At 39.5% G+C, this 18,396-nt stretch overlaps 2 protein-coding genes across 2 annotated transcripts in view; one reads left to right on the forward strand and one right to left on the reverse strand.

Moving 5' to 3' along the window:
* syngap1b (synaptic Ras GTPase activating protein 1b) overlaps positions 1–18,396 on the reverse strand; it is a 187,026-nt gene that overhangs the window by 110,301 nt on the left and 58,329 nt on the right. Inside the window, exon 3 of the mRNA XM_082552018.1 lies at positions 12,827–12,932. Within this exon, the coding sequence (XP_082408144.1) occupies positions 12,827–12,932 (106 nt within the window). The remainder of the gene's footprint in view (positions 1–12,826; positions 12,933–18,396) is intronic.
* LOC309717439 (putative nuclease HARBI1) lies at positions 1,727–3,345 on the forward strand. The gene is made up of 4 exons (XM_082552020.1): positions 1,727–2,384; positions 2,461–2,573; positions 2,659–2,770; positions 2,851–3,345. Exons 1-4 carry the CDS (start codon positions 1,952–1,954, stop codon positions 3,231–3,233), a joined length of 1,041 nt encoding a protein of 346 aa, XP_082408146.1. The 5' UTR covers positions 1,727–1,951; the 3' UTR covers positions 3,234–3,345.

Here is an 18,396-nt window from a genome sequence, read left to right on the forward strand (position 1 = left end):
TGAGACTATAACCTCCTTTCTGAACGTGAAGGTTACAGGTCAAGTAAAGGCCTGTGTCAATTTCCCACAGGTTTCTATACAATTGGTCTTTTTCTGCATTCAGAGGAGGTGCCCCCGATGGCCCTGCAGAAGAATGCAGGTTTAAAATACTTCCACACTGGCTTCATTTTTCAGACCTGGGGCCCGTTCTTCGTACCTCGCTAAGTAGGTTAGCCGGATTTGACTGTTGACGATTTCGCGTGATCCTGGATCGTTCGGTTCTTCGAAGCCCATCCGGGACTTGCTGTCATAGCAACAGAGCCGTAAGCGTAAACCTGCTCGGGAGCAGGTTTACTTTATGTAAACAGGATTAGATCGCGGCCACTCAGGTATTTCCGCTTCATGTATACGAAAGCAACAGCGATATTTTACCACTGTTTCACCATAAATAAATAACATCAATGTAACTAAAGATAATGCAGCACTTGATCCTTTTATTGATGTCACACAGATACATACAGGTCATTTCCTAAAAAAGGGAAATGTACTATTAACATTCTATTACATGTATGTGATTATTACAGATGTAATTCATATTTCAGAGTAGTAATTGCAATTTACTTCGTGTAATCAAGATGAGAGACCACGGCTATAAAAGCGAAGGTGGATTTGGGAAGCCTGTTGCAGCCATGTCCTGTCCGTATACGCGACCAACCCATTGCAGAAGGTGCAAGATTGATAAGGAGAGTCCTCAGAATCCAGCGTATATTGCGGGACAGACAGGATCCTTTAGCTCAGCGCGACAGTGTGCTCATAGAGAGATATCGATTTTCCCGTGAGGGTATTATTCACTTAACCAACTTGTTGACGAGGGGGTGCAGGACCACCACCTGTCTTTTTTTTTGCTCTGCCCTTTTCTTGGTTGCTGTTATGAACAAACAAACAGATTATTCCAGGGTCTCTTTCCAAGAGACGAAAAGCAATATAAGTGATCAATATTACCATTCTGTAGAATATTCTTATATTTCACTTTTACTTGTTCCCATGTTCTAGTGGGTCCTGTTGTGGCTCTAATGTGAAAGGGGATATAATATAACATAATGTAATATAATATAATGTAATATAATATTGGATAATATAGTGTGATATGATAAATCTACCCTACCACCTACTGGTGTTGGCCAGAGGGGCCGATGGCGCGATATGGCAGCCTGGCTTCTGTCCCAGGGCAGCTGTGACAGCTACCAGTGTGTGAATGTGAGAGTGACTGAATAGTGGCATTGTCATGCGCTTTGGGTGCCTTGAAGAGCGCTATATAAATCCACTCCATTATTATTGTTATTATTAAATTACTTACGAGTTTAATTTGTCAGCAACTTTCTGCCAGCCCTCTCTCCTTGCTTTTACAGCCTTTGCAGTGTTCCCTTGCGTTTTAATTAAACTCTGAAACTCCTAAAATCCCTCACTCAAGAGTTCTTGCTCTGCTGCCGAAGAATACCGAGCACGCTCCTTCGACATTTTCGCCGACCAATCAAAGGGTTGCCGATCAATGTTTCTACTATCGATGCGTAGCCCCTGTTGGGCCACCCAGTGATCTCACATTACTTCATCCAGCTATACTAATCGTCAACAACAGGTGTGTTCGGGGAACCGGAATAGCGAGCTCAGAGTTAGCGCGATGATTTGATCTTGGATGTGTCATTTGATCTTGGATGTAGTAAGCGACGTACGAAGAACGGGCCCCTGGGCCCTGTTTCAGGAAGCCGGTTTAGTGGAAAAACTGAGTAAGTATACCCTGAGTTAACGAAAACTCTGGGTTTTCGGTTTCACAAAGCGAGTTCAGCTGAAGCCTGAGTGAGTCACTATGACGACACACGCCGTGAAGCTAACCTGCCCCCTAGCAGGTTTACTACAACTAACCCTGACTGTCTCCGCCCCTTTGTCGGAAACCTGACAGTAGGAAGTGTCAGACATGGCGTGTCCCTTCCTTGAAGAGCCAGTAGATCGTGAAGCCCAAATTCTCCGCAGAGCTCTCCGCCGGGAGAGAGTGATCAGAGCGCGTTTGGACATTTTATCATTTCCTGATGATTGTCTGTGCGAACGTTACCGTTTCTCAGCACAATCTATAATTTATTTGGATAACATCCTCAGGCCATATATTGCTCATGTGACACATCGCGGACATTCTCTCAGTTCTGTACATATTATTTGTATTGCACTTCGGTTTTTTGCAAACGGGAGCTTTCTGTATAATATTGGTGACGCTGAGCACGTTTCCAAGGCTACCGTCTGTCGGGCAGTCAGGAATGTTACAGTTGCACTGAAACGTCTCCTGTACACGTTTGTGGTGTTCCCCGGTCACAGACCCACAAGATTTATCAAAGAGGGATGCCACAAAATTGCAGGTATCAGGATGACCAAAACTTAATTTATGATGTGGTGATACTTGAACTACTACTTAAATTTTACATTTATTTTCAGGGTTCCCAGGCGTGATTGGCTGTATAGATGGTACTCACATTCCAATCATTGCTCCTTCAGTAAATGAAGGAGACTATGTGAACAGGAAGTCTTTCCACAGCATTAATGTACAGGTACATAGTTCCCTGTAGCATTTCAAACTAACAAATTATTTCATCATAGTAATGGATGCTAATTTGTGTTCTCTGCACTGTGAAGATCATATGTGATGCTGCCAACATTATCACAAATGTGGAAGCCAAGTGGCCAGGCTCTGTCCATGACTCACAAATATTCCGTGAATGTACACTGAGCACAAAATTTGGACATGGTGAGTTGAGAATACTTTAAAATATATAAAGACCAATTGCTTCAGGGACATTTGAACTGAAGTGTATCCTTCTGTCTTAGGAGAGTTCACTGGCTACTTGCTTGGTGATAGGGGGTATCCATGTTTACCCTATTTGCTTACCCCTTACTCTGACCCTGAACCGGGCCCACAGCAGCGATATAATCTGGCTAATTGCAGGACAAGAGCCAGAGTTGAAATGACTATCGGAATGCTTAAGGCCCGGTTCCAGTGCCTGCAAAGACTCAGGGTCACCCCAGAAAGGGCATGTGACATTATTGTGGCATGTGTGATTCTTCACAACATTGCCACAATTAGAGGAGAACACTGTCCTTCTGAACCAAACATCAGCAGTGATCCAAACCATGAACATCCTGACCCTCCCACGGACATACAAGATGGAAGCGCAGTCAGAGACACCATATGTCACAATCATTTCTTTTGACCCATCACCTCAACATGTTGAAAGAAGAATAAACAGATTTTTTGTTCAACTGGCTTTATTGGTCACCTGTGTTTCCTGTACACAAAGTATTAAAAGATGTAAACCTCATAAAGTGTCTCTGTTGCTTCCTCCTCTGTAACAGCTGTCAATGTTTCTTCATTATTTTCCTGTAGTAAAGAAATAAACAACATTGCTGTTCTACTGTAACCTCATATAATCTGTGGAGTATTACTCACAACTGCATGTTGGTCTGGCTCAACAGGAGGCTGCACCAGATGCAGTACACCATCACCATCAACTGATAGAATATGAGGTTTATACAGGTCACTTATAACTTACAAGGGACCAAATGGCAATTAACAAACATACCAATCACCTTACACTTCATTGTCATTATGCTCTCAAAGACAACCAAGACTGAGGGAAGGCAAAATCAGTAGGAAAATAACTTCACTACAAAATAATCCATTATGGTAAAGAGTTTATCAAATGAATGAGTAGCACTGCAAAGGTGACTGTGAAGAAAGGATGTATGCACATCATGTATTATTTTGAATTTACCCCCTATGTAGGCACTTGTGTCTTGCGGGGTTATTGACTCAGAGGATGTCCCCGCAGAGATGCCTTCGGCCACAGGGCGCCCACTGTTTTGGCTGAGGGCCAACTGCTCAGCCTCTGTGAGTGGTGGTGGTGGAGGACCCCCACCTGTTTTTCGGGCCTCCGCTTTTTTTCTGTTGGCTATAACGGGTCACATTTGAGCATACAGAGTAAGCAAATATGTACTTGTAATGTGCTCAGATAATTTCAATAAGTGCTTACAGAAAGAAAATTAATGTAGCCTCTAACTGCAATTGATTTACATCGGACAAACAGACCAAGCACTATGGCTCATAATACAATTACACCTCACCTGTTTGGACTATATTTTTATATTTCATTTTTACTTGCTGCCAGGAACGTTTGGGGCCTGTTGGGTTGCACCTGCGCTCACATCACGTCACAAAATAAAATGTATAAAATAACAAATAAAATAACATATGATAAAATAACGTGTTAAATGGGTGGAAATCCCTAGATCAATGTTTAAATTAACACTCACGCATTGACTCTGTCGGCTATGTTTTGCCATGCATGCTCACTTTCTTTTGCAGCTGTCGCTGTGTTACTTTTTTCCACGGAATTTGCATGTTATTGGCATATGCTGCCATCAGAATTTCGGCCTCAAGCGCTGTGAAATACATTGACCGCGCCTTCTTTCCCTCCGTCTCCATGGTGACTCGCTTAATCTGTGCTCCACTGATCAGGGCTTTATGTATCCTCGTCCGCGCGCTTCACTTGGGGTTAAAGCAACTCCGCGTTGACTGAACTACTTGTTATCAGCCTTTCTGAAACCGAATATTCCGAGTTGGACAGTTCGGGGTTACTCAACCCTGCGTATCGTTTTTCACTCTGAGTTTTCTAAACCGGCTTCCTGAAACAGGGCCCTGGAAGCTACACATTCATATTTTACATGCAGTCTAAATTTGCAACTCCTGTTGTGGATGCTGAATGCCTGAATCAACTTTCAAGGCACTTCATCCAATAATAATACAAAGATATTTCAATCTGAGCCAAAGCTTTGGATCGACTACCTTACAGAGCCATCATTGCTGCAGAGCCACACTGCTTTCTTGGCTAAAAACATCAAAAAGAGGCAGTCAGACATCCCGTTTGTGGTGGACTTTTAGAATGAAGCGTTTAGGCTTATTTGGGTCCAGGTTTTCATTCATTCCATTCACTCACTATAAGCTATTATCAAACACATCATAATGTATTATATTTGGCACTCATAAACACACACCATATAAAAATGAAAACACCAGGAATGCAGATATTAATTTTCCACATTAGATACAATCAGTCTCGTTTTGCTTCAACCTAATGATGGAGACAAACTTTACATGTGAACACAAATGTCGTTATTACAAAGTCTGATTTTAATTTCCTTATTACCAGTTAGCCTTTGGTCTGGTTCAGTCAAACAGCTTACAAGAGCTATGCTTGTTTTTCTGCATTTTAAGCATGACAATGAACCTCGATTGTTATACCTAAAATATGCAATTCTGTGCAGTATTCAGGACACAGAAGAGCTTTTCGCAACGTGTAGAATTACTCAGTGTGTTGACACTACCTGGTGGATAAGCAGCTTTTAGAGGTGCAGTACTCACTTTTAGGGGCCTCTATGTCCATGTCCATCAAACAGCAACCACAGCAGAGTAGGAAACCATTTGTATTCATTCACGGTTCCAAAAGGAAGACAGCCAGATGATTCAGCAAATCTCTCCAAAGACAAACGCGGACGTCTTGAGGGAGGTTTGCACTTTTACCAGCTACAGAAGCACAAGGTTTGTACACCCTCTACCTGTACATTAACACCGATATTCCAGCTCACACTGATGCAAAAACACTTCTATTCTAATAGCGTGCTTAATGAACACTTCTTGTTGAGCTTAAAACATAGAAGCACCTATTTATGCCATTCTTAATTACACTGAAGGAGACTGATTTTTCGCGATCACACTAACACAATAAAAAGACAGATTTAAATGGTGAAATGTCAAAATGTTCCTTTTGTCAATTCTTCAGGATTCAGTTATTAAGAGAAGAGTTTTTTTGTTCAGAACAAAGTTAAAATGTATTAAGTACACTTAGAGGCTGACAGCCTGTCAGACTTCTCTAAGGACCTTAAAAAGCATGACAGCAGGCTCACTTCAGGTATGCAGGTTTTTCTTGTGTTGATGGAACAAGAGAAGAATTGCTATCTGGGGTAATTTAACTTCACATTAAGGATGCAGATCTAAAGGTCAGCTGTAGCTAACTGTCCCAAATCAAGGCTTAGCCTAAAAGAATACAAGACCCTCTCATTTAACCATAAGAAACCAGAAATAAGTAAATTCACAGTCTGTGAGATAAGCAGTCTAAAGTTAGGTGCACGGTGAGCTGGGATGCAAAATCAAATTTCATGCCTTGTTTCTTTTTTTATTGGTTTCATAACAAGTATAAAAGTTGGCATATAGATTTATTAAGCTTAATGTTGTAAACGCTACTTTCTACTGCTCCCTTACTCACAAGAGGTCACCACAGAAGGTCACTCAGCATGTTTACACCAGATGGCCTTCCTGACACAACCCCAAAGGGATCCATGTCATCTTGTGGGACCAAAGCAGGGAATTGTTTAGGTATATCCAACTTTTATATGATTGCAAGACAGCATTAAAAGGTGTCCAGCTTTTTTTAATGTCTTCAAATGAAGACAAGTTAATCAAAGAAGGAAAAAGTGTCACATCCACAGACGATTGCACATCCACAGAACCAGCTGTGCAATCACCTGAACAAGCAAAACCTATTTGGCTGATGGAGATCTATTTAAATGGTTGACAGCAAAACACAGATAAACAACATTATTTTCCTACTGCTTTTTTCCCCTTTGAAGATTACAAAACGATTGAAAACCATATTCTTAGATTTTTAGATCTTAATGCCCAAGCTATTACATTTTCCCATATTCCCCAGGCCCCAGATTAAACTCAGATTAAACACCTAAACCTAACTCTTACACCCATCACACCCACTGCCTAACTCTATCATATGAGTTATGTGTAACAGAAAAATAAAAACATAGTGACATTCTTATTAAAAAAAAGGTTACGCATATTGCCAAATTATTATTTTTAGATGCTTTGACTCAGAAACATCTGGAATGCCAGGATATGTTGCACGTATAGTTTACAATACAATGTTACAATGTTACTTTTCGGTGTTGAGCCATACAAAAAGGTGAATAGTGACAGAAAGAATAGTGTAGCAGCTTTTATCCTGCAACATGAAAACTATATTATTCCATCTTCAGCTTAATCACCCAACAGTGATTTAGAGATGACATGAAGATGTTATGTTTATTTCAAAGATGGGGAGAAAACATGCTTCCAAAAACACACTACAGAAGTTTAGTCTTTTGAAGAAATCATCCATATTCTATTGTCTTAATCCTCCTCGGATGACAGATTGTAATGACTCATGGTGCTTGTCTCCACACGAACAACAACTGTGAAAAGTCTAACACCCTCTTTTCTGATGTGATTTGTCTTTACTGTGTCATTGTTTCTACATCCTCTTTAGTGCGGGGAGGGAACACATAGCCTGTAGGCCTTGTTGAGTGGGTGAGAGAAGTGGGATGGTGTTAGGATGGGGGAGCAAGGAGGGAATGGAGTAAAGGCCATGTGGGGTTGGGATTTTGCAAGTTTCATTCTGAGGTTTATGTGAAAGAAACATTTATTTGCACACATGTGCGAAAAAAATCCACCCGGTCCATGTATCTCTGAAATCCAGCATCTGATCTCAAATACAAATATGAAGGGCACTAAAACAATTGCTTAGCTGATGCTGCTATATCACAATGGTTTGCTAAGCTGAGCTGGATAAAGGAATAAGTGAGATTTACAAGGACAAACTGAGGAGAATGGCCATATGCTTAAACCGCTGTTGGTGAAAAACCATTCAAGTGGAGTTCATAACCATTCAGCTTTGTAGTGCTGCGTTTTTTCTTCTTCCTCCCCGCGGCTAAGTCATTCAGATAATAAGGTTTCTCTCAATAACAGAGCAGACTTAGATGAAATCAATTTACAATTTGAACACAAAACATTAAAGGCCAAATTCATTAATGGGAATTATCCCATCACATGCTGGAGAGGTTAATAAGAGGAGGGGTGGTGCTGGATGAATGTGAGGGCGAATGCTTCCTTTCTGTTTGCCCACAATCCATCTATCTATAATACCAAAATAAAACATGGACGATTCATCATATGGAAGGCGGGCAGAAAATGTCCTTGACTCATATTTAGCCTGCCGGATCCCTTCCAGCTGTATATTACTAACCTTCTTCTTCTTTAGAGGTCACCACAGCAGATCATCTCCTTCCATCTTACCCAATCCCCAGCATCCTTCTCTTTCACACCAGCCCTCTGCACGTCCTTCTTCAATACATGCATGGTTCTCCTCTGTGGTTTTTCTCTTCTTCTCAATCTTCAGCATCCTTTGTCCAGTATATCCACTGTCCCGCCTCTGCACATGTCCAAACCATCTCAGCCTCTCTTCTCTCACTGTCTCCCAAAGCACTCAATGTGAGCTCTCTTTACTGTGTCATTGTGATGATGTACTCATTTCTGATCTTGTCCCTCCTGGTCACTCCCAATGAAAATTTAACATCTTCAACTCTACCACCTCGGTCTCCTGTCTTTTTGCCAGTATCCCTTTCTCCAACCCATACATGATAGCAGGTTGTAAACCCTCCTTTTCACTTTTGCTGCCATCCTTCTATCACAAATCACTCCTGACACTCGTCTCCACCCTGCCTGCACTCTCTTCTTCACCTCTCTTCTGCACTGTCCGTTGGTTTGGATGGTTGACCCCAAGTATTTAAACTCATACACCTTCACTACCTCTACTTCTTACAGCTTCACTGTTCAACAATCTTTTTTAACCACTTTTTAGTAATCAATTCTAATTCTTCTTATTATTTTAAAGTGTCAACATATCATTGATATAATATCGACAATTATCATATGACTTTTAACATCAGCCATAAAATTAAGTATTGTGAGCCTACTACATGTGTTTATTGCAGATGTATCAAAAATGTAATTATATCTATATATTGTGTCTTATATCATATAGTATTACATGATACTAAAATTTCATCAGTGTTAAGCATCATACATGCAGACATTCAATACTAATATTTTTTTTCTTATATAATTAATAGTACAAAGAAGGAAAGACAGAAATTAAACCACCTCAACAACTTTTTTTTTGTTTAGCTAAGAAAAATTATGTTCCCCAGTCACAATCACATAATGCTAATTAGGAAGCATATTTACATAAAATGCTTATGCTGTACCATAATTATCCAGCAAAGTTAATGCCTTCATTATATGTTAATTACCTGCTCAACTTAAAAAGTATTGAGAAGTGAATGAGAAGGAGAAAAGTAATGTATCTGCATCACTTCATGTTTCGCTCCAGAAAATCCAAAAAAGGTACTGATCTACTGTGTCTTTGACTTATCATCAGCACAGCCCAGTATCTTCCATCTGTTTGTGTCACAACATCAGGCTTCCAGCTGGGATTGTTGTCATAAGCCTCCATTCATAAATATCTTCTAAAAAATGGATGCTTTTTGGCCCTGTGATGAACAGCGAGGCCAGGCTGATGTATTAGTGTTGTCACAAGCACATGAAGTGGTGATAAGAGGCTGCTGCAGCTTCAGCATCTGCAGTTTAAACTTTCCACCCGACATAAAAATATTTCTGAACTCTCCGTCTTGTTTTGGATCCACTGAAGATGACGACAGCGTGCCTTTCAAATATGTGAAAAGGCACAATTATTCGTCATTTTGAAGGTCCTAAAACATTCAGAAATATGTTCAATGAATATACTAAATGCACACTAAATTGAGTTTCCTTTTATAAGACAGAAAGATATGGCAGCAAAATGCTGATAATAACCTCGCCATTTTAATAATTTTCCATCCAAGTCAATACTTTTGTATATATATATATATATATATATATATATATATATATATATATATATATATTACACTGTTATGTGTCCTTGTGCTTCTAAATAGGGAAACATGGAAGGGATGACATCAATACACGTGGCAAATGATTTGGCCCACCTCAGTCATAGTTTGACTTTGTTAATAAGAATTTGGTAGATCAATACCAGTCTGTTTACCAGTCTGAATCAGGTGAGACATTTCAACCATTTCAACAGCTGCTATAGATTGATCTATATTTAGCATCAGAGCTTTATCAATCTAATTATTCTTAGTAATTAACCTACTTCCCAAAATATCGAACAATGACTTACATGTTTTGACAGTCTCAACAGTCTGACCCCGATACATCCATTTTCTCAGAAAGAATGATGATTATCAGGGATGCTTCAGCTAATAAAGGTTCTAAGAACTGTGCGAAGCTGAAACATTTGTTATTCTGTACTGACCTTATTATGATGAGTTAACAGGCAGAGTACATTTCAGGGCGGTCACTAAATAAATCCCAGACACTGTCATGACGCCTCAATTTCAGTCCACATCAGTTGAGGAATCATGTGGTACCCTTTACAACTTGCATGTAATTGGCAAATCACAAATTGTGCAAGTTATTTAAGCTTCTTTAGTCTGCCTACAAGTTGCTTTTAAACCCACCTGGATCACAGCTCCCTAACATTCTGTGCCTGTGTGTGTGTGTGTGTGTGTGTGTGTGTGTGTGTGTGTGTGTGTGTGTGTGTGTGTGTGTGTGTGTGAAACAGCAAGGAGATCAGACAACAAGAACCCCAAATATGCATCACTTCGGAGGGAAATAATCATTTGGCTATAGGGTCCTGAATGAGCTGTCTATTAAATGAAATGAAATGAAATGAAATGTTTTTCTGCACATGGGGCGGCTGCAGATGAAAATTACCTGTGCATTTGCATGTAAAAACCCAAGTGCTCATGTAAACGAATGTGCTTTGTTCCTACATGTAACCACTGAAAACTGCATAATGAAATGTAAGCTTTTGTTTCGAAAGCTTGGGAAGTACAGCAGTTATTTATTTATCATTTTTCATAATTTATGGCAGTATTGTCAATCTATAACAGTGTCTATAAGCACATTTGGGTTGGGCATACTATTTATATAAGTTGCAATAATAAAATCAAACAAAAATCTGATTCAAAATGATAAATAGTTTTCTGCAAACAGTGTAATCTGTTGGCCAAGGAACAGCATTAGTGCAGCTGCTCAAGTCAGATTCCAACTTAAATGTGAGATTGAAACAACTTCAGAATAAATAATTGGCACATTAGTATATGATGACTTAATTCGCTGTGAAACCCTAATCACCTCATTGTTTTAAGTCAGAGAATTCATAAAGTAGGTCATGTAGCTTCCTGTAGAGTATGCCTCTAACTGTGGCCTCATGACAGCCTCCATTAGCTTTTTTGTGTATCTGATAATTACAAATTTCCTGGAGTCCATTAATCTGTTCTGGCACTTTGTGCTTAGGCGCTACCGTCAGTTCATAATGGTGTCAGTGCACTATGGCCTGTGCCACAGCAAACTAACATATGTGAATGCATATTTACAATACGCTTACACATAGGCAATATGAAGTGACACTGCCATGTCAGCATATGTCAAAATGGAGCAGGACCACGTCAAGTGATGTGTCACTGCTTGATCGCTTTAAGGTCAGAGAGCCACTCGTATGAAAACTGAAAAAAGTATTTATCCAGTTGAATCAGCACTGTTGGGCAGCAAAGAAGCAGAAGCAATGGCAGAATCAATGATAGAGGACGTCGCAAGGGAGACCCTTAAAATAGCTGAGTGCGAGGAAGAGGTGTCGGGTGAAGGAAAAGGGAGAAACTGTGCGGGACATTTGTAGGGGGCCCAGAGAGACTGAGTCAGGCAAAATAAACAAAGGAAGGCTGCTATCAGAGGGTCAGTTTCACGGGATCCATTGAGAATTTAAGAGGACGCTACGGCAATAAAAAAGCCAAGAGGACAAGTGAAAAAAGAGTCGGAAAAGTTTAAAAGCATAAACAAAGAAAATAAAAAAAATTATCAATGGCAGAGACGGACAACAAACTCAAAAGATATGTGCGTTAATCAAGTAATCAATGCATGTATTTCATTTCAAAGTGAGTCGACTGATAAAATCAGTCAAACTGACAAAAGAACGAGTGAAAATCTTAAAGGAAGCAACTGCCTTCAGCTCTGATCAGATGTGACGCTTTTATCTCTGCTCAGATGCAGAGTGCTGCTGTGAGCGTTGCTAGTAACAGCGCGAGTAATGGCTCAAAGGATACCAAAAGCTTTACATCATTTTCGTTGCTATGCAACCATCCTGTTATTACAAGAAACCCAAACTAAAGTAATACAGGTGATAATGTTTTTGAAAATCATAATGGGCAACCAAAAAAAGATGTTGAATTACCGCGAGAAGCAACTGGGGCATCGACCAAAAATGGTCCACAGAGAGCACCTGCTCAGAAATGTGTCACTAATGGATAGTTTCACATTTTTCCAAGTCTGTGTTAAAACATTAGCGGATGGCCAGAAAAATAATGAAACTTAAAAAAAAAACAAAAAACATTTTTTGCCTTGCCAAAAATGTTCTCATTGAAAATGATGGTAGACAAAATCTGCAGTACTCTGTCTGTGAAAAATGCCTTCAGCAGCATAAGTTAAAACAAGTAGATATCACCTCAAGATTCTATTTTGTAAGAAATTCCTTTTTTGTTGCAACTCTTTGATTGGCACAGAGAAAATACCACTTCCATTTGTCAAACTCAGACTGGTTCTCTTGCTCAAAGTTTTGTAAAATATGTTTGTGAATTTCTTTTCATAGAATGAGCCTTTTGCACCACATCACTAAAACTGTCGGCGAAAATAAACAGCTAAAAGTAAGACAAAACGCAAAATAACTGTTGATTGGACCTTGATTAGAGCCTCAATCAGAATCAGAGAAAAAAGTCAGAGAAAAAATGAAATTTGTCTGCTCACCCATCTCGGGATGGTGCCTTCCCTCAACAGGAACGCTGACTGTCCGCCGCAGCAGCTTGTTCCTGTGAGACTCTGAGCGCCTCTCGCGCATCAGCAAAGGGTGTACCTGCACAGGGAGAGCACAAGGTCAGTACACAAACTCTCACTCCAGCAAAACGGCGACCTAAAGTTCTGTACAGAACAGGAACGCACAGCTACAAACTCTTTCCCTTTGATGCCTATGAGGAGCCGATGCTCATACGTAGTTTGACAAACAACTGCAGTACAGTTGCACTAATAATTTTAGATTTCTGTGAAATTATAAGTGCTTTTGGGAATAGACTGGAGCAAAAATTGCTTTCTAGACAAAACAGAAAATAGTTCTATAATGGGACTGTTTTCAAAATCATTAACGAACTCATAAACCTCCGGTGAAATCAATCAAACAGACCACATTAGCCCAAAGTGCCTTTATTATGTTTTATATGTTTTCTCTATTCCTTATCTGGTTATATATAGATATTGTTGTGCATGTGAAAACAAAGTCCAAGTTCTACCCAAAAATCATTATATATCATACTAATATATAAACTAGAGGCTATTTGATACCCAAATCTGGATATTAGATGGGTTAGGAGGCTATTTTTTAATTGTCTATGGGGCCGGTTTCTTGAAAAAAATCTGGCTAACTGATCCATAAAAGTCTCAGCTATGAGCAAAGCAAAGCAAATATCACAGCACAAAATCTTTTATGGACTCCTGGTATATGAGGAACTGAAGGTTCAGCAAATTACTTTTATTTTAAGCCTTCATATTTAATATTAGCACAAAGCATGGCTAATGTGGTTAATATTACCATGGTCCCTTTTTGTTCTTTCTCCCAGTCTTATATTTATTTTTAATAAAGAAGAATTCCCAGTTACAGTGCTCTTATTTACATATTTTTAGTTTTCTTGTGTTTCATCAGCTGACCAACAAACGCAAAATGAGGAGTGACAGCAGGTGAGATGGATCAATTGAGAAAGGAGATGAAAAAAAGGTGCTGCGGCAATGTCCTTTCTTTTTTTTCTTTTTTTTTTAAATAATGTGGTTTTGAACATTAAAGCAAGTAAACTATTCTAATAGTATCCTGAAATAGATTTATGAGCCTGTAAATGAGGATAATATGAGCACAGTTAATGTTGGTTAAGATGTAGCCCACAGGCCAACATTTGGATCATGTTCTTTAAAGTCTTTGCACATCACCCAACAAAAGTAAAAGAAAAAATATATTATTAAAAAAAGGAATCACTGTATATCTTCCACAGCAGTTCACTTTGTGACTGAAAACCCAAAGCAAAAAGACAAGGAAAAAATAAAACAAGCCACATTTCACACTGCTGCCACATTTGGGCCCACAGTCCCTGAATTCATAAAAGTGAGACTTGAGGGAAAATAAATGGGAGAATGTGCTGCACTAATCAGAAACCCTGGTCCTTTGGAAACATCACAGTTCCACCCAGAAAATACAGCGTATACTGTACAGCACCGACCTATAAATCTTGGCTGAACACCAAAGCTAGTACATTGTTGGGAATGAGCCCCAGAACACCAAGGAAACACAAAGAAATGCCAACAGAAATCTATGATGAGACTTGACTCAAAATAACACACTGTGATGCACCAGTATGTGAAAGCTGGACTGCTGTATTAAGCTGCATTAGATTTAGGTTGGAGTTCTTACTAAACTATGTGTTTGCTGCATTTTAGTCCCATTTGATTGATTGGATTGATGTTTGTAGCATTGCTTTATGACACCAAACACCTCATGTTTGCTCTTAAAAAGCCAGGCTTCAGCACAATCAGGCAGATATTTCAACAAAATTAACCCCCTTTCTCTGTCTGACCATTACCAGACTGCAGAAAACAAAAAAGTGTCAGGTAGCATGCTGAAGGAGGCAAAAGGCAGAGCTCAGAGTTTAGTTGATATTAAACAAAAAGACATTCAAATGCCTGTAAATTTAATACGTTTTTGGTCTACTTAGGCACTCTAACCCAACACAGTTCAACTACATATTCTGCCTTAAGATATATTTGTCACCTTTGTTACAAAACTATTTACTGTTTGAGTTGCTTCATTAGTTTTAAAAAGAATATTTCAAAGGGATTTCTTGTAAAGTTTTCTTATTTAATAAAAATAAATTTTCTAGCTTTAAAGTCTTCTAGTGCTTTTTTAAAATTATTTGTTTTAAGCTTTTTAGCTCATTTTCATATTCTGAACTTCTGAATCTATGTTCTATTTTTTTCAGTTCATTGTTATTTATTCTTATGTATATTTGTATTTGTATTGCACTCCAGCTTTTTCCTATAGTCCAAAAACAGTTGTTGGGTTAACCCAGAGCTTCTAAATTCATAAATATATTTCATCTGCATATATAACTGAATTTTATTTATATGTTTTTGTAAAACATTAGTACTGCAACACCAGTCTTGTTATGTACAAATAAACATTATTACTGCATCATGGAGCTCTACTGGAGTCCTTCCTTGTCGTGTGTGCATAACTGAAATAACTGACATATAATAAAATGTCTGACAGTACCAGTTCAAGCAAAACAAACTGCAGAGGCCAAATTATTGCCAAGCTGTTGTCTATAGCTGCATATAGCTGTTGAAATGTGAGACCATAACATTTTTCTTCTTCTGCACCCAGGTGGTACATAAATTCTGTTTCTACAGTTTTAAGAAACGCTGAATTGTAGTGATTATTTCAAATATGAATAGATGCTGTATGAACAGCAGGTATGAGCATCAGCCACTGTCCTTTATGCATGCTGACATAAACATAAAAAGGTGTGTGCAGAAATGAGAGCAGTAACCTTGCTTGTGTTAATATAATATATGTGTGTGTGCGTTTTAGAGTGTTCTATTGGGAATAGTGTCTGCATAAAAGAGCTGGTTAGAACACAGACAGTCAGAAGGTGGTACTAACTGCAGAGAGCAGTGCAGGATAGTGCAGCCTGGGGGGCTTTGGGGTAAAGCCAGCAATAGTGAAGGACGCTGGCAGGTCATACTGAGCCATATGTCCCTCAAGAAAGCAGAGAGGCGCTCATTCCAAAGATGCTCTGTGAAGATAAAAGAATTTCAGAGCGAGCGTGCGCATTTTTGTCTGAGTTTAGGAAAGTAAAGACAGCTAATTGGTAGAGTGTGTTCTCATGTGTGTCCAAAGTGACACATAATAATTTAATGCAAACACAACTCCACATCAAGCTACTGCCATCCTTCACTACCACTGCACAGCTATATCACATTGTACAGATAAACACACACACACACACACACACACACTCACACTCGTATACATAAATGCAAATCTCTGCTGCAATAATCTAGTTAAAGCAGCCAAGCTGAAGACACATCACAGCATCGGGATTCTGCTTATGAGTCTCTTTATCCAACTTAATCGGGTACAAGCATCGTAAATCAGCAGCCTTAGCAATTACTCTCTACTTTGCAACTTGTGCAGCCAAAGAGCACAAAGCGACGTTGTAATGTTGTCTTGGAATGAACATATTGCTGGTTACGATGAAATTACAGTACAACCTCCTTAATGAAAAATATATTAAGCAGAATCCATTCTTTATGAGTCCAGAGTGAGAATGCACAGAGCAAGTTCCATTTTTATTGGGCGAGTTTCCCATTTCTCAGCTTTTAGCCTTCCTTGGAGTCTGTGCATCTGCATGCTTTATCTCCTGTGTTGTTTTGTCACACCTTATAGACTACTACAGACTACTATGTCTTTTAATGTAGTACACATTTCTGCAAAATCTACTGAGACAAAGGTTTACTCAAAAAAATCTATTTGGGTAAATCCAGAAAATAATATCGCCTGACCATCCATCTGTCCATCCATCCAGCCATCAACTTAACAGCTGGTACAAATGGTTGTGCTCATTTACATGCTACATGTTACTAGTGAGTTTTCCTCATACCATGGTAACATTATTAGATCCTCAAGAAAAGTAATAAGACAGCCTTCTTCATTCTAAATCGAAGCCTTTTAGTGCATTCACCTTCAATTTAAATCCAGGTCTTGTCAGTGCATACCCTTTTTTTTCTTTCCCTCTTTTAATTCTCGCTGCCAGATTAATGCAGGAAGCAGCAGCAGAGTGTCTGAGCACTCTGTTCTACTAATTGAATATGCTTTAGTGCCAATAAGGACTAGCAAACCTGAATTAACCCCACATTCAGCCAGCTCCATATGATCGCGAATGCAGATAAAGCCACGGTTTCTGAAGCCTTATTGGGACCGCCGTGCCTCACAGTGTTTCTAAATGCATGTAATAAGCGAAGTGGTTTCATATTGCCTGATTGAGCTCTGCACCAGCAATGAGTCCACGAAAGAGGAATTGGGAGGGGTGTGTGGAGGAGTAGCAAACTCATACAGCAGGTAATCTCACTGAATGGTTTTGCGGTTATTGAAGGGATCGCTGTGCTTTTCAGCAGGGTTAAAGTGATGCTTCTCTCTGTCCAGATTTTCTGCTGTTGCCATGGATTCCACAGGAGACAACTGGGCTGTGCTCACTTTTATCTACAGTACGAGTTCTAAGAAGCCTACAAAATACATGTAAGCATAGGTTTGCTCATGCATACACATTAACACTTTCAAATCCTCCTTCTTACACAGTAGATTCTTAATAAGGGTGTGAGTTACACGCAAATAACTAAAATCAACTTAAATCCATGAGTCATAAAAAGCTAAATTCCTGACTAGCCATCTAAATGCCAGTTACAACAAGCTAAATATGGTAATTTTCCCCAGTCACATCTACTTGAACAAGAACAAGCCCACTCATTTTCTCCCCTACTGCTGCCCTGCCCTGTGCAATTCATCACTGACAGCTTGACTCATGGAAAGGCTCCAAAACAACTTTCTACCCCACCAATAGGCATCCCACCACAGCTTCCAGCATGGGGAAAACACCTGGAGGCATTTTTTTTCTCTGTGTGTGGCAGGATGCGATTGGTCAGATGTGGCGAGGTCAACAGCTGGAGATGTGACATAACACCGTCTCTGGGGTTGCCATGAGTTGGCAAAAGAAGCTGGCAGGCGGCTTGCTCTCAGCATCCATGGAGAGGCAGCATTAAGCTTGCACTCTGACCATTTTAGATGGTGGACTTGTGTCGCACACACATATTTAAATAAATTATTTCTTTCACACCACAAAGGGCCAGTGGTAATGTAAATACAGCGTTTTATGGTGGAAACTAGAAGCTACAGTGTCCATTAGAACTCTGCAAGCAGAACAAAACAAGGATATTGACAAGGCTTTAACTCCTTCCCAGTGGCCACACTCAAAGGCAGAGCAAGAAGTCAGCTATGACAGAGAGGGGGTGCAAAATGACTAGGACACCGACACTCACAAAAAATATTAGAAAATATTTTCTCGAAGGAATTTAGGCGTTTCACTCGGTGGTGCCGAGAAAGAGCGCTGAAAGTGGTTGAGAAAAAGAAAAACAACAGCTTGAGAGAGTTCAATTTTGGAAAGTGTCATCACAAAACACCTGGACAGTTGCTGCCTGGTTGTTAAATTACAGTATCTGTATCACAA

This window comes from Aulonocara stuartgranti (genome assembly GCF_965226115.1).
Source record: "Aulonocara stuartgranti genome assembly, chromosome: 11".
Classification (NCBI taxonomy): Eukaryota; Metazoa; Chordata; class Actinopteri; order Cichliformes; family Cichlidae; genus Aulonocara; species Aulonocara stuartgranti.